The sequence below is a fragment of the Berghia stephanieae genome, chromosome 11 (genome assembly GCF_034508935.2).
Source record: "Berghia stephanieae isolate SIO BIC M18660-M18661 chromosome 11, UCSD_Bste_1.3, whole genome shotgun sequence".
NCBI lineage: Eukaryota > Metazoa > Mollusca > Gastropoda > Nudibranchia > Aeolidiidae > Berghia > Berghia stephanieae.
In genome coordinates this window covers 3,618,338-3,638,337 of record NC_088370.1, presented here as the reverse complement: position 1 = coordinate 3,638,337, position 20,000 = coordinate 3,618,338, and the positions used below count along the sequence as shown (strand labels likewise).

Genomic DNA, 20,000 nt, shown 5'->3' with positions numbered 1-20,000 from the left:
GTTGTAGTAGTAGTGGTAATGGTAATGAAATGGTGGTGGTGGTGGTGGTTGTAGTAGTAGTGGTCGTGATGATGATGTGGTGGTGGTGTTTGTAGTAGTAGTGGTAATGATGCGGCTATGTGGTCTAGTAGTATGACACTCGCTTCCGGATCGGAAGGTCCTGGGTTCGAGCCTCGCGCTGGGCGCATAGTTGAGTCCTTGGTAAAGGCTCTTTACTCACATTCTCTCACCGTACTCATGTGTAAAATGAGTACCTGGCCGTTAACAGAGTTGTCTTTGTCCGAAAAATTGTAATATCGCCTAACAGGCGTCATGTCCCGTCCTACATGTTAAATGTTGACCAGGGACCCCTTGTAAAGCGCTTTGAGCACATTTAGTAGATATTGCACTATATAAAGCTCAATTAAAAAAAAAAAATATTTCAATGATGATGATATGGTGGTGGTGGTTGCAGTAGTAGTAGTGGTAGTGATGATAATGTGGTGGTGGTTGTAGTTGTAGTAGTAGTGATAGTGATGATGATGTGGTGGTGGTTGTAGTAGTAGTGGTAGTGATGATGATGTGGTTGTGGTGGTTGTAGTAGTAGTTGTAATGGTGATGATATGGTGGTAGTGGTGGTTGCAGTAGTAGTGGTAATGGTAATGATATGGTGGTAGTGGTGGTTGTAGTAGTAGTGGTAATGGTAATGATATGGTGGTGGTTGTAGTAGTAGTGGTCGTGATGACGATGTGGTTGTGGTGGTTGTAGTAGTAGTCGTAGTGGTGCTATTGTGGTGGTGGTTGTAGTAGTTGAGGTAGTGATGTGGTGGTGGTTGTAGTAGTAGTGGTGGTGGTGGTTGTGGTAGTAGTGGTAATGATGATGATATGGTGGTGGTGGTTGCAGTAGTAGTGGTAGTGATGACGATGTGGTTGTGGTGATTGTAGTAGTGGTAGTGATGATGATGTGCTGGTGGTGGTGTAGTAGTAGTGGTAGTGATAATGATGTGGGGCTTGTGGTTGTAGTAGTAGTGTTAGTGATGATATTGTGGTGGTGGTTGTAGTAGTAGATGATGTGGTGGTTGGAAAACACATTACAGGTTATTATAATACATGATTACACACATTCTCTAACTTCATTTTTTGACAGCTTCGTTGTGCCATAAATATACGCAACAGTTCTGAAACATTTTATTGTGGATTTTGATATTGTTTGTTGTTTTTCTTGTGTCGTTATGTTGACATAGATACCGAATGAATGGTAATTACTACATTCTCAGCCAACAACAAAATGGCGCTGAATGCTTTCATTGGTGGACACTTTTTAGGCTTCGTACGTATTCTCATTCGTTTAATTCTATGGTTCTGCCTTAAAATGATTTTACATTTAAATAATATGAGTCGCATATCTAAAAAAATCGTTATTATTTTCTTTCGATTTGCACCATAAATTCCTTTTTCATTGTGTATTCTTTGTAACAGTTAAAAGGGTTTCGAAAGATTGTTTTGTTGTCTTTGAATTTTTATTTGTATTGACCCTTTATCGACCATATCACCTTTAGTTTTATCTTCTAGCATCCTCGGAACCATCAGTCAATTCATCTATCCATCCATCTCATCATTCAATTATCCATGCTTCCGTCTATCCATCCACCCACCCATCTATCCATCCATCTAATCATTCAATTATCCATGCTTCCGTCTATCCATCCACCCACCCATCTATCCATCCATCTAATCATTCAATTATCCATGCTTCCGTCTATCCATCCACCCACCCATCTATCCATCCATCTAATCATTCAATTATCCATGCTTCCGTCTATCCATCCACCCATCCATCTATCCATCCATCTAATCATTCAATTATCCATGCTTCCGTCTATCCGTCCACCCACCCATCTATCCATCCATCTAATCATTCAATTATCCAAGCTTCCGTCTATCCATCCACCCACCCATCTATCCATCCATCTAATCATTCAATGATCCATGCTTCCGTCTATCCATCCACCCACCCATCTATCCATCCATCTCATCATTCAATTATCCATGCTTCCGTCTATCCATCCACCCCCCCCCATCTATTCATCCATCTAATCATTCAATTATCCATGCTTCCGTCTATCCATCCACCCCCCCCATCTATCCATCCATCTAATCATTCAATTATCCATGCTTCCGTCTATCCATCCACCCACCCATCTATCTATCCATCTAATCATTCAATTATCCATGCTTCCGTCTATTCATCCACCCACCCATCTATCCATCCATCTAATCATTCAATTATCCATGCTTCCGTCTATCCATCTACCCACCCATCTATCCATCCATCTAATCATTCAATTATCCATTATTCCATCTAAACATCCAACTACTCACCCATCCATATATCTTCCACCCAACCACCTATCCACAGCTTCCCATCCAACCATCCATTCATTCATCCAACCAATCAATAAATAGAGAGCAAAATATTCATATGTGCAGTTAACTCACGAAATGTGTTTCAATTCAGAACAACTAAAAACTGTTAGTTTAGATAACGACCGTAAACGATTAAGAACAATTACAACCTTTAATATCAAAATAAATATAGAGAATAAATGTATATCATGTGGTTAAAGATAACATTTATTTATTATCCGACCATTAAAAAAAATAATTAAAAACTCTGTCAGCGTATGTATGTATATGTGTGTGTGTGTGTTTGTATGTATGTGTGTGTGTGTGTTTGTTTGTATTTGATTGTACCCTTGACCCATCGTGTGACAAAACACCCATCAACCTAGACCCATTTTAGTAAGTGGGGTTCTTTTACTTTTCGTTATGACAGTTTACGAGTCGTGAGTAAGCGCCATACAAAATTTCAGGCCCGTCCCAATTTGACTTGATGTTGTTACCTATGGGCAGTGTTTAGCACAGACAGGCCCCAATTTGAAACGAGTTTAAAGCTCAAAGTTTATTCAACCGTAGGCTTTCGCCAATAAATCACACAATTTAAACAACAGACATTAAAGTGGAAAAAAATGGTAATTGGAACGAAAAAAAAAACAACTGTTACCACAAATAACCACACAAAATACGACCAATACGTACAATAATAATATAATAATAATAAATAATAATAATAATAATAATAATAATAATAATAATAATAATAATAATAATAATAATAATAATAATAATAGTAATGATAACAATAATAATAATGATGATAATATTAATAATAATAATAATAATAATAATAATAATAATAATAATAATAATAATAATAATAATAATAATAATAATAATAATAATAATAATAATAATAATAATAATAATAATAATAATAATAATAATAATAATAATAATATAATAATAATAATAATAATAATAATAATAACAATAATAATAATAGCAATAATAATTTACCATCATCATTACAACCACCACCATCACTACTATGACCATTACCATTATCACTGCCACCATCACCATCATTATTACGATTAAAAAAAAGTCCTTGGACCAACTCAAACAATTCACATTTTATTAATCAACACTGAGTTTGCGCGTCGGGGCGCTAACGGGGCCGATTAGAGATAGAGGACGACTGGATTGTTTGGAAGCTTTAAACCTTTGCCCACTTGTCATTATGATATCGGAAAGGCTATCGCCGTCTACATCTACGCCAGAATAGAAATAGAGGGTGGAGCCTACCATGATATAACATTTTATGGAGCCCTGATTTCATCACATCACTTCTGTCCACTGACAGGTGGGTGGGTATCGCTTTCAAGAACTTATGTCCTTATATGAAATCCTGATTTTTTGACCAATCAACGGATTGCTCTTTTGATAGCTCGCTTGTCAACATGAGTCATCAGCCCTTGATTTGTGTACAGGCATCACAGGCGGTATATGTTGTGTAACTTCAAAGACGACGGTTGACCGAAAGCGATGAATGGAAGCCCTACTGTGGCGTGGAGAACGAGGTCTTGTATGTATTGTTACGTCACAACTCAACGCTCGTGAATTCTTAGTAAGATACATCAGTGTGCTCGTCGCATTGAGAATTGAAAAATGAGATATAAATCAAGAAAATCGACCGAAAAATAAAGAAATTATCATTAAATTTTTAAAAATTGAGCAATATTTTTTCAAAATCAATCTACTAGAAAAATTTTTTATTTGTAAACCTATTTTTGTGAAACAAAGATAAATGTTTTCCTTTTTGCAAGCTGATTCAAACAATGTGGTTTTCAAATTTATCGTATACGTAATCATTTGGAAGCTACAGAGAAAGGTGTTTTTGTGTAATCCCTTTCACACACACACGCGCGCGCACACACACACACACACAACACAAACATATACAAACAATACACAAACAATACACATCCCTGGTCATCTATTGCCTATATTATTAATGTTAATGTATACATCCCATGCTGATTGTCAGTACCCCCCCCCCCCCCACCTACCCCCCAACCATTTCCACCATCCAAGTACCAGCGGCCTTTTCTCTTTGATTTCGTATCATGGTCTATCCGAAGCATAGAGAATACAAGACCTAGTCTGTGACCCGAAGCCCAACACCTCGGTCGTTTGTGGGTCAAACCCCCCTCCCCCCCCTACCCCCACCTTCCCCCGTAATCAATTTATAATTTTCTCTCCGTATAGAGCGCCACATGCACAATTATATACTATTGAATGACACTGACCTTGCCCCTCCCTTAACACATGGCAGGGGGAGGCCTGAGGTAGTCTCCATTCTTTCCTTCTCCGTTTCTTGTCAGCTGACGCCAACAGCAACTCAAGCTATCATCTATCACGTGACCTTAGATCCAATGCTGCATACCGCTTGAGAGTCTTCACTATCCAGATCTCGTTCATGGTCACGTGAGAAGGCTATATCCGTTCGGGTTCAGCGTTCGGCGTCTCGTTCGGCCCGATTTCGTTAAAAGCCTGATAACCCAATTTCCACTTAGTTCGAAATGTCTCCGTACTTCGTTCGAAACTTGGAATAATAATACATGGAAGGTAAGCGGCTTCGTTCGCGAGGTCGCAAAGTTGATGCCAGTGGGCGGAGCTTAGCCGCCATATTGAGAAGACCAGGAAACGATTGTTTATCATAGAAACTATAGACTTGAGTGATGGAAATCATCTTGTGTTGCCGATTAAAACACTCACTTACTAAGGGAATTTAGTCATTGTGATGTTGTAAAATACCTTGCAAAGGCAATATTAATTAAATTATTTTCTTCGTTCAATTCTGAAGCCAAAGCACTATCACTACGCACGGTTCGATTTCCTTTGCTTGTTGGTTATGACATGAATAAGGAAAAAGGGAGGAGTATGAGTAAACACTTGTAAAATATCAAGCAACCGCACAGAAAGTAATGGAAGTGCAAGCTCGAATTAAAGATATCGAAAAATAAAAAGTGGATCCTGTCGGAATCGAACCTGCGTGTCACGAGACGGCATATTTCGCTTGGCCAAGAAGAGAGAACAGCAAGTAGATCATTCGGTCATCCGCTACCAATCTTACTGGTCGCAGTGGCTCAGTTGGTTAGAACGTTGGCTTCGTAACCAGAAGGTCTGGGGTTCGGTTCCCGGCCGTGTCATGCTCGTCAAAAGCAGAAAACCCCACATGAACCCAACCACAACCGAGCTATTTCGGTCAAGGACAAGGGCAGAAAGCAGACGTTACAAAAGATAAGGGGGTAAAAGTAGAAGAAAGCATACATCTCCTGCAAGAATGCAGGAGGCCCTCCCAACCACCCACCACTTTTAGCTGACTCTTACAGCACAAAGTTTCGGGGTAGGAATCACATTAAAAATCAGGCCACCACTACACGACCACAATTCTTAATCCTTTCACAGCTAGATTAGATTTCACGTCAAATACGAGTCGATCCTGTACAGTTTTCATCACAGATTAGTCTAAAGCGCGGGCGAGTCGCATCACATGGACTATCTCTATGTGAAACTGCATAAGTCAGTCATGTATAGACAAAAGTACGTTTGGTTTTGGTTCAACTCAAACCTAGCCATGAAAGGGTTAATGGTGACAACTTAAAATGTGGACGTACCACTGCAGCTATAGCAGTAGTAGAGTAAGCTACCCAATTGCTGCTGGGTGGACAGGGGGAACCGGATAAAAATTCTGGCTGCAAAGGGACTCGAACCCGAGACCTTTGGCGTGACAGTCCAATGCTCTACCAATTGAACTAACGGGACCCCGCTACTAGAGCTATGAATTACCATAATTCATCAAAAATTAAGTCACAAAATGCTATTTACATTTTATATTTATTTGTGTAAAGTGACAAAAAAAAAAAAAGACATTATTACACAAAATATCATGGTCACACAAAAAGGTTCATTGTTTGATCATAATTCAATAAGATTTCAAAATAAAACAAAAATCCCAGCAATTTCATTACTAGTTCATCATTAATAGTTATTACAGAAGTCTGTTATGGCGAGACTGGATTTTACGTCATTCATCATTCAATCCTCTACAGTTCAGAAATTAGCCCCTGTGATGCGACTCGAGCCCTCCGAGTGCTCGAGGTGAAAGCTGTAGCGGATGGAATGATGTTTGACGTGAAATTCAGCCTAGCCAGGAAAGGGTTATACTTATACACAAACATATTTGCCTCTTTAAAAAAATCACACAAGTTAATAATGACATTGTTACTGCCCTGTAAATAAAATAAATTTGTTAAGAACTTGACGGCTTTTACACATTAGCTTCTTTTTCAATTGTTCAGTGTACAGTTTACCAGCATAGAAATACCTGACCTGAATATATTTCTCAGCTATTGCTTTTAGTAGAAGAATCAAATGATTCTCAATCCCCTCATGATCAAACATATGGGAATGAAATAATGTAGAAAAAACGGGTTTATTGACGAAAGACTTCATGATGCTTTGCAAAAGCTTATGGCAATCATATCGATTGAAATGAAAATGATCTTGACCTACAGTTGCAACATATTTTCTGAAATGCTTTTCAGAAATTAAACAGACATCAATAACACCCTTAGAAGGAATTTGCAACCCTCCTTTGTTCTTAAGAGCAATCAAAGAATGTATGTCAGATAGCTCATTTTCAACTAATGCATTTGAACACTGTTCACAAAGAATTCTTTGTTTCAATTTAAATGCAACAAATCCAGCAATGTAGACGACAATTTTATTTGAACAAGTGGACAACTGATCATAGTTTACATCAAAATCAAATGAACTACTGCTACTGATATCACTACTTTCACACACCTCTTCAGACAAGACTCGGTTTGTTGATAAAGATGCATTGATTCGAATCCCAGAAGGTACATCACGGCTTAAATTCTCTCGGCTGGAAACACTTAGAATGGGTACGGATTCCAGAGGCAAACAGTTCCCTCTTTTCACTTCTTCAATTTCATTGTGCGTGAGGAGTTGCTTGTATGCTTTTGAGAACTGTCTAGCTGTTGGATTGTTATTGCAGCCTCCCATACTTCTTACCTTACCAAAAAAAAGTTCAATGTGATCTTGACTAAACTTGTAGGTCAATAAAAATTTCATACATGAATCTTCAGACATTACCAAACGTCTGTAAATGGAAATAACACTATCAATACAAACAAGAAAACCAAGAAAGCCAGTCTTTCTTCTACTGGAAACAAGAGACATACCATTAACAGATAATGTCATGGACAAAATATAATTTTTAACTTCTGAGAGAAAATTTTCAGTTGCTTCAAAATTACATTTACTCAATGGGGATTTCCATCCAAATGCCTTCATATTTCTAGAATTAAGGATATCAAACAAACAATTAAACATTTTCAAAAACTTAATAGTTGCCTCACATCCTTCAAAACCAGGGATATTTTCTTTAAGACAAAATTCAAGAGAAGAAGAAACTGAATCACTAAGAGTTTGAGCAGCTAATTTTACATTCATTTTTGTCTTAAACCATTGCACATGACTTGCTTGTAATTTATTACCCAGGTGCAATCCTTCTCTTTCTTGTAACTCATGTAATAGTTCAATATAGTCCCATTTGATAAAATCATTACCTACACAAAAAGACTTTTTTTCTGCAAAAGTATTCCTTACAATTTCAACATATGACAGGCATCAAGAAAAACATAAATAGGCGAATCAGTAACAGGATGAGAAAAGTATGGCTTTATTTTATCACTATCTACAATTACACCAAGAGACTTCAACATAGACATATTTGATGGACAACCGTCATGTGTGATTGACACTATCTCAACACCTACTTCATGCAGTTTTTTAATACATGAATTCAATCAATTTTTTCTTTCCACCCCATTCAAACCATCTAATAAAAAATACCCAACAGGCAATTTCCAACTGCTATTTAAGCATACTATCATAAAAGTTAGAGCTTCCTTTGCTACGGGAAGATTATCATCATCAATTCCTGTACCAACATCCACATAGCCATGATACTTGCTGCCATCCCATTCCACATGTTGCCTAATAGACATTTCATCCATGACAAGATTACATAGAAAAGGTTTTGCAACCTTTGACAGTTGTACAATATTGGAAAGAAAAGTAAAAGCTGATTTAGTAAAACCAGGTGACCCATCCACAGTTTTATACCACTTAGAAATAGTTTTTGGATGAGGAAGACAAGTATCAAAAGCTTTTCTTACATATCGAAAGCTTTAGGGGAGTAAAAATGCAATGTCATAGCAAAACTTCTAATTTCTGGAGAATACTTAACAGGTACAGACATATTTTCCATCTTCGCTAATTTCCGTTTCAATAAATCACCAACCCCACCCCCACATCTTTCTAAAATATCTACACTAGAGTCACTAATCATCTTTTTGTTTCTAAGCTCCATTACTATACTTTTTAAGTCTGCATTTTTTTAAATTAAACGTCTTTTCGACTGCTGAAGCATTTTAATTTTCTTTCTGCATGATTCTAATTTATGACTTTTATCTTCTAGAGCTCTTTTAAAATTTTGTTTGGTTGGTGTATCAACACTCGTAGAAGTAGAAGGGATAGCAAGATCATTTGGCAATGGAGCATTACAGTTGTCTGAATTAGAAATGGAAGGGGGAGGCTCTCTTTGAGCTGGCGGTTTTCTAGCTTTGTCCCCCGAATTTTGATAGTAAGAAGGAAAAGACAAAAAGATAGTAGGTACTGCACCTTCTCTCAATCGAACAATATTGACAGAAGTTCTGTCAATGCATTTCTCCTCAAAGTGGACAGAACAGACAACAGTATATTTGGAGGGAATAAAATTTTCCCTTCTTATGGAATTTATCCACAGCTTTCTCCGCTCTTCATCCTTGGGGAATCTGAAAAAAAAAACAAAACAACAACACATTGTTGTCACTAATGTCTTAAAATAGCATTACAACATTATTGGTCACCTGGTAACATTCTTACTGTGACTGAGTGAGAAACATGGGTGTGCTATTCTGTGTGGTAGCAAACCATTTGTTCGAATAGCACTGTTGTTGATACAACCAAGTGTTAACCTTTCATAGCTAGTCTGGACTTCACGTAAAATATCATTCGATCCTCTACAACTTTCACTGAGATATGAGTCCTGTGATTCGCCTCAAGCACTAGAGGCACATCACAGGGACAAATCTCTACGTCAAAACTGCAAAAGACAGTCATACATCGACAAAAGTAGGTTAGATTTCCGTTCGGTTGAAATGTAACCTAGCTGTGAAGGGGTTAAAACAAGGCTATTTTATTTAATGCACACATAAGGTTGGGAAATGACTTTTGCATATCAACAAGACCTTGTTGCTTAGCAAGTAATGTAATCCTTTAGACGTATGATCATAAATGTTTTAGTTAGCAATAAAAGAAAAGTACTCACTTGTGAAAGGTGATTCCTGTACCCTTCTCCCTCTCAGAGCGATTGGTGCAGCCAAATGCGCAACAAGCAGGCATCTTTGGTTATTCCTGTAGAACACAATGAATAATTAATATGGTTCAAAAATATTTTCCAAGAATGAGTGATAGGTCAGTGTGATGAAAATGTACAACGAATTCTTTTAGACAGAAGATGAAATAAACGTTAGATAGTAAAATCCAACCAATCTTAAGCCTTTTACGGTTAGGTTGGATTTCAACCGAACCGAAATCTAACCTACATTTGTCGATAAATGACTGACTTTTGCAGTTTTCACGTAGAGATTAGTCCCCCATTTTGAAATTTGATGCACACATAGACAGCAAATGAGTTGGTACTTTTCATCTCAACAAGACCTTCTTGTAGTCTTGTAGCTGAGCAAGTAATCCTTTGGACGTATGATCACAACAGTTATCAAAAAAAGAAAAGTACTCACTGATGGACGGTGATTCCTGTAACACTATCCTTATCACTGCGATTAGTACAGCCATATCATCTTTGGTTAGTCCTTTCGAAGTGACTTTTCTCACCCCCCGGATGCTAGTCTTCATAATAGTACACCCCCCGGATGCTAGTCTTCATAATAGTAGTCCACAATTGTTGTATGTTTAATCCAAAGGTTGTAATGCAGTAATTTGTTAAGTTTCTTGTCACAAGTTGCACAATTAAAAAAAAAATCAATCAAATCCAAATCACAAAAAGCCGGCGACGTTTTTTTTCGGGAATCCAATCGGCCGGGGGGGGGGGGGGGTGAGAATACAGGCAGCCTAGTCCTTTAATTCCTGTAGAACAAAATATTTTCCAAGAATGAGTGATAGGTCAGTGTGATGAAAATGTACAACGAATTCTTTTCGAGAGGAGATGAAACATTACTATTAATGTTAGATAGTAAAATCCAACCAATCCTAACCGTCCAGCTTCAGCTAGAGCCAAACCAAGGCCAAGGGTGACGAAACAGTCTCTGATCATCGAGAGTCAAAGGCTTTCCGTCAGTAAAATAATGTCGATCTAAGACTAATAATAAATATCGCCTTTACCATATACATCCGATAACTAAAACAAATGAAAAAACGATTAGACTAGAATCTATACTTGTTTTAAGAAAATCAAAGTGGCTGAAAACTGAAAGTGAAAGTGAACGTGCCATGCCATAGCCACATCACATTCACAGGGAGAGATATCTGAATTCGACTCAACTTAGCTATCAAATAGTTTTATTTCATCTTTAAACATGATTTAACTGATAAAACGTATTTGCAAACATAATTATGAAACAAATTTAAGGTTGATACTTACTTGGAAGGAAAAACATCCACTGATCATCTTGATTCGGATGTCCACCGATGAGTGAATCACCGTAACTACGGCCGTAACGCAGGAATGTTTTGGTATTCCCAATATGGCGGAAGCGGCCAACGGTTGGCTTCAGTATTATGACGTCATCTTCCTTCCATCTATTTTTATTCCAAGGTTCGAAATGTCTCCATACTTAGTTTCGAAATGTCTCCGTACTTCGTTCGAAATGTCTCCGTACTTCGTTCGAAATGTCTCCGTACTTAGTTCGAAATGTCTCCGTACTTATTTCGAAATGTCTCCGTGCTTGGTTCGAAATGTCTCGGACACAGTCACAGAGCGGATTCAGAAAAAGATAGGTGTACCAGTGATATTCTATGGGCTCATAGGTGGTTGAAAGCCAGACCAGAAAAATACAAAGAAGAGTTCACTATATTGGGCATTGTCATGAGCTCTGCCTTTGATACAATCTGCAGAACAAAACTTTTGAAGGTACTAGATTCATTTCTCGAAAATGATCACTGCTGGCAAATACAACACTTACGTTTACATCTGATGGGGAAACAGTTTCACTATTAACATCGTTGGGAACTCCCCAAGGAGACAGTCTGAGCCCAATCTTTTTGCCGTAAATTTGGAAGCAGCACTAAAAGAATCAAGACAAAAACTGCCGATTCCTCAAATCCTTACCCGCGAACTGATTTACGCAGACGATGTTGATGTCACATTTGATATAGCAGACCTGGCGAAACAGCACATACCAATAATATCAAATACATTGGAATCTAAAGGTCAACGAATCCAAAACAGAAATAACAGTGGTTAACAAGAAACAAGCGGAATAAAAAAGTGTAAGATAACTCGGAAACTTGATTAATGAGAATGGAGACATCAAACGGAGAAAAATACTAGCTCAAACTGCCTTCAGAGAACTACACAACGTTAATAACAGGACGAACATCGATGGAACTGATTTCAGCAACACAAGGAAACATCCAACTGCCTCAGCACCTTAACACACTGGAATGACATTCTAAAGCTAAGAACCCTTGCACTAGACAGAGATTTATGGAGGCAGATTACAAACTGGATAATAGAAACAGACTGACAAACTCAAAGTGACGCGCACATTCCTTGTAAATCATCTCGCTAATATGCACTGCATTGTTTTGTTTACATATTATACATGATATGTAAACATTTAAATGTATCCCTCTTAGTTTAGCAGGAGATCTCAAACTACGTACTTTGATAGTGTGCTCTTGGAATCTACACCTGTTTCCTATTTGAACCAATTCCCCTTTGTCTTCCCTTTTCTTGGGTGCTTTAATTGTCATTCTATACCTTTTTTCTATCCCATTTTCTTCCTTTTTACTGGCGCTGATATGCCTATATGTGTTGCAAGCGCCGTAAAACCCTTAAAAACAACTTTTAAAAATCTCTCTCTCTTTCTCTCTCTCTCTAATAATAATAATAATAAATGGCATTTATATAGCGCTTTACCCGTTGTCACAGGCTCTAAGCGCTTTACAGTGATATAAAACAAAACATATTACAGTGAGACAAGTGTGAAGGAAACGTGATACGAATTCAATTTAACAACAACAAAATATGAAAATAATATTGCAACATTATGACGTAAAAAGATAAAACTTTAAGCGAGATTTGAACGTTGTCAACGAATCCGAGCATCTCACGTGTGACGGGAGAGAGTTCCAAAAATGGTTTCCGAAAATTGAAAAGACTGTTCACCTATTTTACGCAATGGCTTAGGTTTGACAAGGATTGATTGGTCATTGCTTGACCTCAAGTTTCTATTGGGGACATATATGTTTAGAAGGTCTTTAATATAGGAGGGACTGTTCGTGCTCAGGGATTTGTAGACAACAGTACAAATCTTATAGGCAACTCTTTTTTCAACAGGAAGCCAATGTAACTCACGGAGAAGAAGAGTTGCTGACGGGTATTTTTTGTTATTGCGTACAATGAGCCTGGCTGCGTTATTTTGAGCAACCTGAAGTTTGCTAATTTTGTCTTTAGTTAAATTCGCCCAAAGGGAGTTACAATAGTCCAATTTAGATAAAACCAAGGAATTAATTAAAAGTTCTGTTATATGCTTCGGTATTAAATTACGAATTTTGCTTATTTTTTTCATTTCTATGTACATAGATTGTATGGTGTTATTCACGTGGCTTGTCATGGAAAGATCTTTATCAATGATGACGCCAAGGTTTTTTGCTTTATTTGAAAATTCTATTGTGCTATTTCCGAGAGTAATTAGTGATTTATTTGCCTGTTTAAGGATACTCGGTCTTCTACACATTAAAATCTCAGTTTTACTATCATTTAATTTTAACTTATTGTGGTACACCAAGATTTAATCTCATTAAAACAGCTCGTAATTCGTTGTATTAAGAACTGTAAATTACTAAGGGGTGCTGAATCATATATTTGCGTATCATCTGCATAAAAATGATAACTCAGATTGAATCTGGATATCACACTAGAAAGGGGCTGCATATATACAGTAAAAAGAACAGGGCCAAGAACAGAGCCTTGTGGCACTCCAAAATTTAGTAAAACTTGTTCTGACTGAACACCATTCACACGACAGTCTGCCATCGATCCTGTAAATATAATGTAAACCATTTAAGGGCAATTCCTTTTATGCCGAACGTATTTTCTAGTCTTCTTAACAAAATGTCATGGTCAATGGTGTCAAAGGCAGCTGAAAGATCTAAAAGGCATAATACATTGATATTGTTAGCATCAGCATTACATAACAAGTCATTAAAGATTTTAAGAAGCGCGTTTCAGTACTGTGTTGATGTTTGTAGGCTGACTGAAAGGGTTGTTCCAAACTGTTGTTCTTAAGATGAGATGTTAATTGTGTAAGAACTACCTTCTCCAAAAGTTTTGACAAAAAAGGTAAATTTGATACAGGACGATAATTGTTTAATATATTGTGGTCTAGTGATGGTTTCTTCAGAAGTGGTTTGACGAGGGCACTTTTAAAGCACGATGGAACTTTGCCAGTCAGTATGGATGTATTTATGATTGATGTAATGGATGGTAATAATGTATCGATGGAGCTGGCCAAAAGCTGTGCTGGTAGGGGATCAAGGTCGCAGGATTTAATGGGGGCTTTTTTTATCAACTCGTTTATGAAACTAGGTGAAACTGGTTGGAACTTGTCTAAAGGGGTACCACAGAATGTATTTGTATCTATAAATGGTTCATGCCGATCTAGTTCTGAACGAATGTTATGGATTTTGTCTTTTTTTTGTCTCTCTCTCTCTCTCTCTCTCCCTCTCTCTCTCCCTCTCTCTCTCCCTCTCTCTCTCTCTCTCTTTCTCTCTCTCTCTATCTCTCTCTCTCCCTCCTCTCCCTCTCTCTCTCCCTCTCTCTCTCCCTCTCTCTCTCCTCTCTCTCTCTCCTCTCTCTTCTCTCTCTTTCTCTCTCTCTCTCTCTCCCTCTCTCTCTCTCTATCTCTCTCTCTCTCTCTCTCCCCTCTCTCTCTCTCTTCTCCCTCTCCAATTGAGATTTTTATTCCTTAGGTTCTGTATTATTCTTCACTTATAATGGCGCTGAAATTACGTGAAAAAGTATAGCGCTGAAAAGAGCCAAAAGTCAAAAGAAAACTTGCAGCCACTGGGCTAGGAGAAGGTGACGACAGTGCACCAGAGGTTCAACGAACAAGGCCCGGACATAATTCCCAAATAATGTCATTCAATGTCTTACTCATAGTAAATTATTGTGAATATTTATTACAGTGAATGACATAATCAGTCGGATGGTGAAAAGGTTTGAACTGAGATATTGCCATGTTTAGTTAGAAGGTTAATTTTTATCAAAAATGAATTCTTATCATAAATGATTAAATCTCCCCTTTTTGTTCATCTTCGAGAAATATCCGACAGTCTAACTCCCGCTCAATCAAAATTGAAACTTCTAATCTTCATGCTTTTAAAAAGGAAACAAGTTGTAAATATGCTAGTTGCGTTACGTCACATAATGTTTTATGGTGAGACAATACATTATTGGTTGATTATTAGTTTTTAAAATCAAATGGCGGATTTTTTGGTAATTTGGGGCAAATGTTGCAGGTTAGGTAGGATAAAGTTGGCGGATTTGGGCGGATTTCTCGCATAAAGTTTGCGGGATTTTGCATGGGCACGTGGCAACACTGCTGCCTACTCTGGATAGACACGTATTTGATAATTGAACCAGATAGTCGTCCTTCAAATTTTATTGATTGATATTAATCCTCATCTAAACCTGGCAGCTCGCGATGTTTCATACACAGAGATTACCTTAGTAATAAGGCGGGTTTTGTTTTGGGTTTTCTTTTTATCTGACACATGAAGGGGTCCTTATTATAGGTGATAGCTGTATACTTTAGATATGTTCTCATGGATTTAAAAACGGACGTCCTCTTAATAGGGGCTGGCAATCAATGTATAAATATGGGGATATACTTCTGATTGGTGCTTATTGATGTATCATCAAAATGATATCCTTGAAGATAATCTTTATGATTGTAAAGCATGCGATACCCTTCATATTAATCGGTATGTCTTACAATTGTAGATTTTATACATTGAAGTCATCAATTTGTTTGTTTTTATTGTTTTGTTTGTTTTTTTGTTTTTTGGGGGGGGGGGGGGGTGTTGGTTTGTCTGTTTTTGTGTGTTTTGTTTTGTTTTATTTTGTTTTTGATTTTGTTTTTTTGTTGTTTTTTTTGGGGGGGGGGGGGGGGGGCGAGGGTTGGCCCATGTAAATATTTTACAAACGAACAACGAATAAATTAATAATATAACTATTTTTGTTAACGATTGATAATCGAGTTGTTTTTTTTAACGAAGGATCATTCTGTCACCTATTGACGCAAAGGAAGGACATCTACAACCTTTGTCGTGAATACAGAATATTTTTCTATCTGTTTTCACGCTGACTGTGAGGTCGACGGCTTTAATCATTGCTGACGGAGTAATTGTCCACAACACATCTGGTGTTTGTGTGTGTCGTGTGTTGTTTTGTTGTGATATTTAGAATCGTTCACTATCTGCCAATGTTTATTATTTCCGTGTCATTTTATGTGCCATCATGTGTGTAGATAAATGTAGAAAGGTGAAAACATCTGTCCTCAGCTTCTCTCAATAATCTGACACACGTATGGCTGAGAAACAATAAACTGAAAAGAAAAACAAATATAATGATATACATTGGCCTTCAATCAGTTTTAAGTTACATCTGTAGAGAAAGGGCGTTAGTAAAGAGCTAAGTAGATACACTATATGCAGTCTCCCGAAAACAACCTAGGATAATTCTAAATATCACTTCCAAACCAAAATAAGTAACAAACCGCTCTCCATTAAGTGCGAAAAAATACCGCTATCGTTTAAAAATTACAGGAAGGCGACTATTTAGTCATATTTTATGGAGAGACAGAAATATTCCAGCTAATAATGCAATGGCGTTATTCTTTACACCATGCGGACAAAACAAACACTAAGGCAGACCCAAACTCGTATGCATATGTGGAGAATTAGTCCGTCTGTGTTAAAAAAAAGAGAAGAGAAGAGAGAGAGAGAGAGAGAGAGAGAGAGAGAGAGAGAGAGAGAGAGAGAGAGAGAGAGAGATGACAATTGATAATGTATCCTAGTTTGGACGTGCATGTGGATGTGGTGTGTGTGGGAGGGGGGGGGGGGTGAGGGTTGCGTGTGCGTTGGTAATATGAGTGGAATGCATACTGTGATCAGTGTAATGTGGGAAGATATAACATTTTCTAATTTGGTGATTATTATCAAGATATCGAGAACAAAGAAAACATTTTTTTGAGGGGGGGGGGGGGGGCGGCTTTGCTCGCATTATTTGACTTATTAAGTCACGCAGTAAATACAATTTTTTGGTGTTAAAACATTTTGTGTTGACAAGCTTGGAACAGCAGTAACAAGAAATTTGGCAAATAATAATGTTTCCTTATAAAAATAATATGTCGTTCTTCATGTAAATTGCTACTTTATTCTAGCGAAAAGGCATGAGCAGCGTCTTTTCGAAATAGAAGTTTCCTATGAAAATAAATATCTCATGTCACCGTCTTTCCCCGTCTATCTTATACAACCATCCAAAACCTTTGTCAACCTTATCATCTGTAAATTCAAAATGATATATAGCATGTCGACAAATTACACGATGGTGTCTCATTGAAAGAAAAAGATGCTTTTTTTTGTCTAATTGAAATCAGCTATTAAACCGCCATTTTACATATATTAATTGTTCATACCTATATATGTCTTCTACAATTGAAATAAAATCTTTTAAATATTTAACATTTTAAGACAAATTCTATTAAATCCCCGGTTAGCATGGTGATCGATACTTTGCCGAGACTTGATTTAAAGTAACCGGTGAAAACTTTAACCGTTGTCTAATAAATTCATTCAATCAAGAATCTACGGATAATTCTCGTTCTGCTATCCATAGTCGTGACAGTAAATGTAATCATTATAATTTGGCTACCCCATGACGTCAGATGACTGGTGATAACTATAATATTATTATTAAGTAAATAATCGAATCACAAAATTCGACAAGACGTTGAGTCGAAATTGGCGAGACTGACCAATTAAATTATCGGTTGGTGGTATCAAACACACAAAGGTTGAAAATGAAATACCAAAATGCACAACACAAAGGGACAGACTTGCATCGTCGAAGGATGATTGATGTTGCATAGATACGAGTAGATCTACCCTATTGTGTTCAGATTCTGTTTCTGCTAGATACTGAGTTCCTTAAATGGCCATGTCAATCATGTAACATCTTTAGATGATCTCATCCTACTCTTTGATATCTATAGCCGCGTTTTCGAGTCCGATTGTTAATCATGACAAAATCATACCCACAAACTTTTTATAGGTCCATCATCAGTTTCAAACTTTTTGCTCGTGTGATGTCAATACTTTCTCAGAGCAAATTATTGGTTCTTGCTAGATGATGCTGGTTCTTGACCTTTCACCATTACTTACAGCTTTTCACGGATTGGTTGCTGTGACCGCTTACGGATTAGACCTTTTCTCGACGACCGTCTGAAAGTTGCGTCACATTCTTTAAGCCCTTTTGAATTTATTACTAAGCCAAGGCTCGTTGGGGAAAAAAAAGCCAATGTATGTTTTAGTCAGATTTCAAACAAAGTACATCACCGATCTTGTCTCGGGGAGAAATGAAAAATGATACAGGAATCGAATCGGACAAGAAATAAATAAGTTACCAAAATAAACAAACAAGGACAACAACCACTTTCAAAATGATATTCACAACTTCGTTCGTCGATCGAGTTAGTCGTATTTTGCTATATTCACAACTTAGATACTGTTCTTTTGGTGAAAACGGACGAGTCATTTGCATTGCGGTTAACCATGGATGAACAGTATGTGAGACGGACGTGTAAGATACTGTCCTTTTGTTGGATACAGGTAGAGTTATTTGCGCACCGTATTAACCAAGAAAGAACAGTATCTCAAAATATTACGAAACATATTACGTCAATGAAATTGCCTACTAACGGAAAAACACAATTCATCATTCGCTATTATTTAATGTTAGATGCCTTCCACTATGTAATAGCATTAAAGAGTTATGAATGAAAAAAATAAATGTGTCTATTGCGGCAAAACTGGTTGGATCTGGGTCTGGCCAGATATTGTCCTTTTGTTGGTTAGGGCAGCCCACAGTTGTTTTTGTTTTCAAGAATAATGTTTTTGATTTTTATTTGGAGTTGATTGAAATTTGTTTACAGTATGAATAATACTATAAACGAATCAACGTTACACATAGTTTTGTTATATCTGGCTGGCAGATATTATGATTTATAAAAAACTAAACGTATTGCATTAATAGATTTTATATAACCAACGTTTCAGTTTTAACTTAGTTTTCTGTGTTGGTTCTATTGATCAAGCGGTAGAACAGTGCGTAATTTACTAAAACACATGCTATCAATTGCAAAACCTGTGTAGTTTTCTATGTTTTCCAATCGTTGTAATAATTGTGTACATTGTGACGACTGCCCGAGATTCATGGTTATCAAGGTCATTATTGACGTCACTCTGATATTACTTATTATTTTTAATCAGCCATTTTTATGAGCAATTATCACTAAACTGTATATAGATGACTTTAAACAATCAAAGTAACACATATCCTGTTGACATCAATAGTTTTATATAACCAAATACAGGCATAGAGATAGAACAAAATTGACGTCATCGGGTTTTTGTAATTGTTTATTTTAATAAAACCTGTGTAGTTTTCTATGTTTACGATCATTATAATTGTTTACATTATGACGACTGTCAGAGAGTTCGTGGTTATCTAGGTGTCTATTGACGTCAATCAGCTCTAAGTTATTGTTTTTATTCAGCCATTTTTATGAGCTTTTATCACTAAATTGTATGTGTCGTGAATTGGATTCAATAGTCTTAAGTCACGTCGCCCAGCAACGGCAGCCATCGTGGTTCTAAACAAAGAATATCCGTACTTTTTAATCTTCATGCTGGCTAAAACTTTTCATATGTCTTGTGATCAGAATGTATTAAAATCCAAACATGATCAGATTTTAAATGGATTTTTTTCCCTTTGTATACGCTTTTATGATCGTCGGAGAACTATTTCATAAGGGCGTCTGCCAATGTTCCGATTGTTTAGAGCCAGTTACTAAGTTACCATGCATCATTAAGAGGGAAGTGGCGTTACGACTGTTGAAGTGTATTGTGTTAGTAGATTAGATTATCCATAACAGAGTCCCACATTCCTTTTGACCCGTT

General features: G+C 37.1%; 1 protein-coding gene and 1 long non-coding RNA gene across 3 annotated transcripts in view; one reads left to right on the top strand and one right to left on the bottom strand.

Moving 5' to 3' along the window:
- The window catches only part of LOC144957394 (uncharacterized), a 127,124-nt gene that overhangs the window by 61,543 nt on the left and 45,581 nt on the right, over positions 1 to 20,000 (top strand). The window lies entirely within an intron of this gene.
- Positions 6,260 to 11,296, bottom strand: LOC144957375 (THAP domain-containing protein 1-like). 2 transcript variants are annotated; one of them, XM_078888607.1, is made up of 4 exons: positions 11,176 to 11,291; positions 10,316 to 10,661; positions 9,844 to 9,929; positions 6,260 to 9,307 (listed from the first exon to the last, which is right to left on the bottom strand). In XM_078888607.1, the coding sequence occupies exons 3-4, from the start codon at positions 9,915 to 9,917 to the stop codon at positions 8,872 to 8,874; spliced, it is 510 nt and encodes a 169-aa protein (XP_078744733.1). In that variant the 5' UTR covers positions 9,918 to 9,929; positions 10,316 to 10,661; positions 11,176 to 11,291; the 3' UTR covers positions 6,260 to 8,871. The 2 variants fall into 2 exon arrangements, with proteins under 2 accessions (XP_078744733.1, XP_078744734.1); XM_078888608.1 differs by lacking the exon at positions 10,316 to 10,661 and having other exon boundaries at positions 11,176 to 11,296.

Excerpts from the sequence above, each read along its gene's own strand:
- LOC144957375 (XM_078888608.1), bottom strand. The coding sequence starts at position 9,917 with ATGCCTGCTTGTTGCGCATTTGGCTGCACCAATCGCTCTGAGAGGGAG. Across the intron at positions 9,308-9,843 it reads ACAGGAATCACCTTTCACAA|ATTCCCCAAGGATGAAGAGC; the intron begins GTGAGTACTTTT and ends TTTTTTTTTCAG.